Source organism: Ichthyophthirius multifiliis (assembly GCF_000220395.1).
Source record: "Ichthyophthirius multifiliis unplaced genomic scaffold scaff_1120509250507, whole genome shotgun sequence".
NCBI classification, from domain to species: domain Eukaryota; phylum Ciliophora; class Oligohymenophorea; order Hymenostomatida; genus Ichthyophthirius; species Ichthyophthirius multifiliis.
In genome coordinates, this window is record NW_004086681.1 from 1 (window position 1) to 8,437 (window position 8,437).

General features: G+C 15.8%; 1 protein-coding gene across 1 annotated transcript, besides 19 other annotated features; it reads right to left on the reverse strand. All coding sequences in view use genetic code 6, as the record gives it.

Annotated features, from left to right (window-relative positions):
• Window positions 1-455: 455 nt before the first annotated feature.
• IMG5_078890 (hypothetical protein) lies at window positions 456-3,147 on the reverse strand (the record flags this gene model as incomplete). The annotated part of the gene is made up of 3 exons (XM_004036473.1): window positions 456-472; window positions 748-2,703; window positions 2,742-3,147. The coding sequence occupies 3 exons, from the start codon at window positions 3,145-3,147 to the stop codon at window positions 456-458; spliced, it is 2,379 nt and encodes a 792-aa protein (XP_004036521.1).
• Window positions 507-624: a microsatellite.
• Window positions 622-655: a microsatellite.
• Window positions 623-656: a microsatellite.
• Window positions 624-655: a microsatellite.
• Window positions 2,262-2,350: a microsatellite.
• A 35-nt stretch (window positions 3,148-3,182) lies between the features above and the next one.
• Window positions 3,183-3,225: a microsatellite.
• Window positions 3,226-3,244: 19 nt separating this feature from the next.
• Window positions 3,245-3,289: a microsatellite.
• A 499-nt stretch (window positions 3,290-3,788) lies between these two features.
• Window positions 3,789-3,863: a microsatellite.
• A 396-nt stretch (window positions 3,864-4,259) lies between these two features.
• Window positions 4,260-4,308: a microsatellite.
• Window positions 4,263-4,308: a microsatellite.
• Window positions 4,309-4,579: 271 nt separating this feature from the next.
• Window positions 4,580-4,616: a microsatellite.
• An 8-nt stretch (window positions 4,617-4,624) lies between these two features.
• Window positions 4,625-4,690: a microsatellite.
• Window positions 4,691-7,264: 2,574 nt separating this feature from the next.
• Window positions 7,265-7,312: a microsatellite.
• Window positions 7,293-7,345: a microsatellite.
• An 825-nt stretch (window positions 7,346-8,170) lies between these two features.
• Window positions 8,171-8,301: a microsatellite.
• Window positions 8,204-8,263: a microsatellite.
• Window positions 8,233-8,271: a microsatellite.
• A 28-nt stretch (window positions 8,302-8,329) lies between the features above and the next one.
• Window positions 8,330-8,367: a microsatellite.
• Window positions 8,347-8,400: a microsatellite.
• Window positions 8,401-8,437: the final 37 nt, after the last annotated feature.

Genomic DNA, 8,437 nt, shown 5'->3' on the forward strand with positions numbered 1-8,437 from the left:
TGTTTATTATTTATATAATATATATAAAATGGATATATATATATTATATATATTATTAAAAAATAAATTTTACATCTACGATTACCAAAATATATGAGCATTATTTATTAATTAAATAAATAGTAGTTTATTAATTTTGCATTTTTTTTTAAAAAAAAAACTTTTTGAATATAATTATTTTTTTTTTTATACAAAATATTTTATATTATTTTCAGGCTAAAAATTAGCTAAAAAATATATTTTATTAACTTTAAAAAACTTTTAAAAAAGAAATAATTAAAATTAATAAAAATTAGATATTATTTAATATTTTAAATATAAATAAAATTTAACAAATATTTATACATAAAAGAAAATTTTTTTTTTTTTTTAAATACAGACAATTAATATAAAGAATTAGTAAATAAAAATTATATATATAATTATTTTAAAATTATTAAAAAATTAAAATTCATTCAAACAATCAAGTCATCTATAAAAATTAAAAATAATAATAATAATAATAATAAATTAAATTAAATTAAATTAAATTAAATTAAATTAAATTAAATTAAATTAAATTATATTATATTATATTATATTATATTATATTATATTATATTAAATTAAATTAAATTAATTAAAAAAAAAATAAAAAAAATAAAATAAAATAAAATTAATTCTTTTAAATCAAATTTAATTATTATTTATTAAATTAAATATATTATATCAATATATAAAACTAAATTAAAAAAATTAAAAAAATACCATAATCTTCATCTAATTCTGTAAGTTCTTCCCAATTTATTTCATATTCAATTATCGGTGCGTTTTTTGGTATCCCTAAAGCTTTATTAATCATTTTATAAAATCTCTTTGCAAACTTCTGTGGCTTTCTTAGTACAAACCCTGAATTAATAACTGATCCTTCAAACATTAATTTTACTATATCTTCAACATATAGATTAATTTAATTATTAATTACTAAACTTAATAATTTTTAAATAGCAGGATGATTTGGATTAATTTCTAATATTTTTTTCTAATTACTAAATTTGGAAATATTCTATCTATCTTAACTTACTGCTGACTAAATTCTTTCCATATGCGCCGAAAAGCCTTATTTTCCAGGTAAAATAACACACGGGTGGTCTAATAATCTTTACGAAATAATGACTTTTTCGATATCATTATAAAGTAGTTTATGTAGAAATTTTATTAAAAGGAGAAATTTTTGATAAATAAATTCATTTTTTTAAATTTCATATTAATTTTTTACAGGAAATTTGAAATTGCCTTTTCCTACATTTACAAATGTGTAGTTTTTGTAAGTTTTTAAATTCTAAAAAACAAATTCGTCTATTGTGTCGAATAATAAAAGCACTTCAAAGCCTTTTTTTAATAATCTTTATATAGTAGGGTGCTCCATTATGTGTTTTGGGCTTTCTCCGGCTAAATAATATATTTAATTTTAACCTAGTTTTGCCCTTTGGATGTATTTCTCGAAAGACGTTAGGTCTGTGTGGTTAAATGAGGAGTACCAACGACTCATTTTGGCTAGTTTTTCACGGTTTTCTTTATCTTCAATAATTCCTAGTTTTATACTTTTCCCGTATTAGTGATAGAAGGTCTAGTATTTCTTACGCTTATTTTATAAGTCAAATGCTTTTTTTGCTTCATTCTGTTAAAGCTCCTCAAATAAGTCGTTTTAATCAGTTTCGGACTATAACTCGGTAAAATCGTCGTCTTGTTCTGTAAGAATTTGGTGTTAGTCGGAATTTTCTGAGTCAGATAGGGAGTCTTCGTCATCTTCTTTTATATAACAGTTTCCTTATTCTTCTTCGGCCATTTAACGAATTAATTCAAGTGAATTATGGAGTAATTATTGTCTAATTATTAAAAAAGCGTTTTTTTGTTTTGATATATTTTCGCGATTTACATTCAATAAAAAATCATCGGAATCGACTAAACCTTATATAAAATTTAAATATTTAGGCATTAAATGCTAATCTTCTTAGTTTTCTAATATAACTGTTCTTATATATATTTTTATTTAACTTTCTTTATTATAGTAGTTTTCGTATAGGTCTAAAGGAGCTTTTTCATTTATAAATAAAATCGAAGTAAATTCTATGTCTTTTTCATTTCGAAAATGAACCCAAGTAAGGGGATTACTAGAAGTATTTTTTGTGTATTTTTTGAAAAAAACTATGTATTCTTCGTCTTCTATTTCTTCTTTAGGACGAAGCCATATAGGACTGTTTGTATTTATTATTTTATATTAATTTTAAGTATTTTTTTCTTTCTAATTTTAAGTATTTTTTTCTTTCTAATTTTAAGTATTTTTTTCTTAGTATTTTTAGGTATTTTTCCCTTCAATTTTTTTGGTATTTTTTTTTTTTTTTTTTGGTATATGATCTTTTTCTTTTATTTTAACTGGAAAAGTTATGAATTCAGAGTATTTTTCGATTATATTTTCTATTGTGTTTTTTTCAAGGAACTAGAGGGAATCTTCTTTTAAATAAAGAATGATTTTTGTACCTCTTTTTATATATTTTTTATCATCATCTACTTTTTTTATTGAAAAATAATTATTAGCAATACTTTCCCATATATATTGTTCTTGTAATTTATAATGAGTGGATATTAATTATACTTTTTTAGCTATTAAAAAACAACTATAAAATCCGATTCCGAATTATCCTACAATATTAATATCTCCATCTATTATATTTTTATATATATTTATATATTCGTAATACCTTTTATAGCTTCTATATATTTGGTTGTTCCCGTTTTTGCTATTATGCCTAGATTTGATATTAAATCTTATTTAGTCATTCCTATACCATTATCGGTTATTGATATTGTTTTTTCTTTTTGATTGTATTTTATTTTTATTTCTAATTCTTCATCATTTTCTTATTTTATTTCGGGAAAGTTTTATTATAAATAACGATATTTTTCTAAAGAATCCGAAGCATTAATTAAAATTTCTCTTATAAATATTTATTTGTGGGAATATAAAGATGTTATTATAATATTCATTAAGCGAGAGTTGTCAGATTGGAATTCATATACTTCTTTTTATAAAGAGCTTTTTTAAACTGATATTCGAAATGCTATATATATAATTAGAAGTTTATAATAATATATATTTATTTTCATTTTTTTTTTTTTATTAAAAATAATCAAATTTTATATTTATTTGTAAATTAATTCTTTTTATTTTAAATTAATCTTTTTTTTAATAAAAAAATAAAATAAAAATTAAATAATTTATTTAAAAAAATAAAATCAATCTAATTAACTTAAATTATCATCATCTATATTTTTTTATTCATTAAACTATCCGAAATCTGTAATATCACTAGAATTAATACTTTCATCATTTATATTTTAGTAACTTTTATCAGAATCATCATCTTCATTATCTAAAAGAAAATCATTACCATAATTTGGATATAATTCTTTTTATTTTTATTATATATGAGTTTCTACTTCTATTTACCATTAAAATAAAAATTTAAAAATATCGTTTTAATCTTCTTTTTGAAATTTCCAATCATCAGATACGTCAATTTTTTATATTTATTCGTATTTAAATTAACTTAAGTCTAAATCTAAAAGATTATCAAGTTAAGTTAAATGATCGAATAAATTTGTTCCTATTCTAATTCTATTTTTAAATTATTAAGGACTTTATTATAAATAATCTTCTTTTTATTAGATATTTTCTTATTAAAGTGATGTAGTTTCTAAAGTATTTTAGAATTAATTTTTTTTTTTTTTTAATTTTATTAAATTTTTCTTCTTTTATTCTTCTTAATTTTATTGCTTCTCTTCTTCTTATTCTTCTTAATTTTAATGTTTTTCTTCTTCTTTTAATTAAGGATTTTCATATACTTATTCATATATTTATTATTGAATTTCTTAAGTTTTAATTTATTATTATTCCAATTTTTATATATTTTATTCATCCTTTTTTTAGATTTCTATATTAGTTTAAAGTTATTGTTATAAGATTTATTCAGATATTTATTCTGGTTTTATGTTTTCTTATTTTTATATAAATAATATATTATTATCCCCTATTTATTATATATTATTGTTATCGTTTCTAAATTAACTTTATTTTTTTTAAACAATTTATTAACCATCTAAAAAAAATGAACTTTATTAAATTTGTGTTTAAGAATTATTTTATTAAGATGGTTATTTATTATTTCTTAAAATAGATTTTCTGGGCTAAATTATTTTTTTTTTTATTATTTAGGCTATATTTTATTTATTTTATTTATCTTATTTATTTATTATTTAATTTTATTTTTCTTCAATAGAGAGATTTTCTAATAATTTTTAATCTTATTTTTTTTTTTATAAAGTAATTTTTTATTAAATATCTTTTTATAATTAAACTATTTGTTAATTATCATCATCATTATTCTAAAAAATTAATAATATTTTTATAAAAAAATATTATAAAAATTAAAATAAAATACTCTATAAACTATATATTCTTCAATAGCAGTTCTTTATTTTTATTCTCTAAATCTTTTCTGCTTTATTTATTATTATTTATAACTATTAAATAAAATAAATATAATATATATATATATATATATATATATATATATTTATTTAAATATTTTTATTTAATATTAATTAAACTTATATTTTATATTTATAAAATTTAAATTTATTTTTATATATTTACCTTTAATCATATTAATATTCTTAATATTTTTTTTCTTTTTCTTTTTCTTCTTCAATAAATGATTCTTCATATTCAATTTCATATTCTTCTTCTTCTTTTTTTTATTAAAATTGTAATAATTCTATTATTTCTTCATTTTAAAAAATAAATTCTTCTTTTTCATTTTTTTATTTATCCAAACTTACCGAACTTATAATTTTTTCATACTATTAATAACTTTCATCTTTAAAAATATTATCCTAAATTTCACTTGGTAAAGAAGAAAATTTCTATACATCATCAAATACCTCTACAATTGCTTAATCAAAAACTTCCTTTTCAATATTAATTTTCTATTTTTATTATTTCATTTTGTTAAAATTTATTGAATAAAATTCATTATAATCTTATAATTAGGGTTCAAAATAAAAAGGAACTTTAATCAAAAATGATTTTTCTGATAATTTTTAAAGCAAATTTTAATAAGATTAAGCCGCATATTCCATTATTTATTTTAATTGTTAATTTTAGTGTATTTTTTTTTTAATTTTTTAAAATAACTGTTCTTATATTAATTATAATGAGATTTATTTTAAGTCTTTTATTTTTCTCCCTAACTAGTCTATAAAAGTTATTTTTACACAAAAAAGATCATTTTAAACTTATTTATATTTAAAATTAGTAAAATGATTTAATTATTAATCTTCAAAGTTATTTTTTTTTTCATCTACAAAAAGCCATTATTATTGTTTACTTTTTAATTTTTTTTAAATTTTGATTTATTATGATTATTATTTTACTTTAAATAATTTACTCTGATTCATATATAAATCTAAATTTTTTAATGCACTTTTATCATCAAATTTTTTTTTTATTTAATAATTTATTACTTTTTTGATAAACTCATTTATTTAATTAGAAATAATCCTATTTTTTACTATATCTAATTCTTCTCCTTATATACTATAATCCACTAATGAATTATAATCATTTACTTTATATATATTTTTGTGATAATAAAATAATCTTTTTTTCTTTTTTAAGGGTTTAATGAAATTTAATTCTTATTAAAGATATTTATCACACTTTAATTATTTACACAAGAATCCGTTAATAATGAATATTAGTTATTTTTTTAATTTGAAATTATAGAAAAATTATTGGTATTCTCTTTTGTTTTAATTATTGAGTTTTCGTAGTTGATTTATTAGGAAATCTTTTTGAATTTTTTATGTTAATCTTAAACCGAACAATTTATTTTGGATGTTTTTCGAGAGAGTAAACAATTTTTCATTATTTTTAATAATTTTTTATATATAAATTTTATTTTTATTATATTAAAAAATTAATTTATTTTATTTATCAAAATTATTCTTTTAATAATTATTTGAAATTTGTAAATAGTCTGTTTTACTAAGTGAATTTTAAAATACTTATATAATTAATTAATTATATTTAATAAAAAAAAAATAACAAATTATCAAATATTTATATAATAATTAAAAAATAAAATCTTAATAACAAAAAAATACTTAAATAATACAATATATAAATTATTTAAAAAACAAAAAATAAAACAAAAATCATTTTTATTCTTATTATTCTTTTTATTTTTATAAAAAAATTTCATGCTATTATTATAAATAATCTTCTTTATCAGCTAGTTCAGGTATAAATCTTTTAAAAACTGTTGCAATTCTATGCTTAGTTTCACTTTCCAATTCAAACATACATTCTTTATAGCATCTTGAGTCTTTAAAAATACTTACAAGAAAATAATCTTCACTACTTTATTTTTCACAGTCTTTGAAACATTAATCATGTTAATCTAATTCTGAATTAAATTAATTTTTTATGTATTCTTGTAAACCTTTCATACAATGTTAGTCGGCTTCAACCATATTATTAATAGTTATTTATTTATCTGGATTTATAAAATCTTATATTATTGCGAAACTTTATTTGCCATCTTTTGTTTATCTATTATATTCATTATGAAAGTAATTTTCACATCTCCAAAATGCTTTATTATAAGTTTTGTTAATTAAACTATTGTGTTTGCTATTAATAAATCTTTTAAAAGTCTGTAAACGAGATTATTTATTTTGCTCTTATTCACTCATTATTATTATTTATTTTATATATACAATTAATATATATCTTATTTTTTAATATATTATAAAAATTTCGTTTATATTTATATTTTTTTTTTATTGGATGATTATTTGATAGCTTTATTTAGAAATAAGCAAAAATATATAATATAATATAATATTTACATTAGATTTTATATTTTAAAAATTAAGTAAAAGATGATTAAAAAAACGATTTGGATTTATTTATTAAAAAAAATTTCAGGAAGAAAACATTAGGTTTACATATATTTATTTATTTATTATAAACGAGAAATTCAATATGTTTCCAAAATTAAAAATATATTAATAAATAATATAAAAAAATAAATACTATATAAATAAATTCTAATTGTCTTTAATAATCAAAATAAAAAAGAAATATAATAAAAATTAAATTGACAAATAATATATATTTTTTATATATGATGGATTTTGTATAAAATAATTAAAAAAAAAAAAAAGGTAAATAAAATAAGATTAATTAAAAAAAATTAAATAAAAATATAGAAATAATAAATAAAAAATAAATAATAATTTTTTGTATAAAAATATATTATAGTTATATATCCAAAATTATATAATATAAAATATTTTTATTGTAAAAAATATGGATAAAAAGATATATATTAATATAAATATTAAAATAATCAATATATTTTTTAATATTATTTGATTATTTATTATTATTATTGCTATATATAATATATATAATTTTTTATTGTTTGTAGATATATATATTTTTAAAAAATACGTAATTATTAATAAAGTTATAACATTTTATGATTTTTATAATTTTTTTATATGGTTATTATTAATTTTTTTTTAAAAGTAATTATAACAAAAAAATTACTATATAATTATTATTATAAATATGGTATTATTTTTTATATTTATTTGATTTTGTTGAATTTTTATTATAATATTTAATTTAATATATTTGCTTATTTATAATAAAAAAAAAATGAATTTTGTTTGTAAGAGTAAATTATATTCTCCGTAACCAATTAAAATTAATAATATTAAGTAAAATTAATTACCTTATAGTAATCTAATATTATCTACAAATTCTTCTTAATTGAATATTGAATAATGCAGTAAAAATTAATGCAGTTGTACATGTATAGAATCAGAATTATTACAAGAATTAAATCTAATAAGAAATTATTCAATGAATTAATCAAAGATTTATGATTAAAATATAGATTAAAAATATAATATTCATAATTTAATTGATTATAACGAAATTATTTAATAAATCGAAGTTGAATTTTATTAGTAATGCTAAAAATTTAATTGAAAAAATAATAATAATATTAATTAATACTTTGATTTTTTAAGAATTATTAGAAAAAATAAGAGAAATAAAAAATAGTACTTTAATTTAATATATAAAATAAATAATTATAAATTTTTAATATAAAAATATATATATTTTATATATATATATATATAATGTATATAGTTATAATAAAAAATGTATTTTTATTTATAATTACGTAATTTTTAATTTATTATAATAATATATATATAAATATTTATATATATATTTATATATATTGATATTTTTATATAATCACTATTTATTTATATTTTTTTTTTTAAATTTAAAATATAAATAAAATATTAA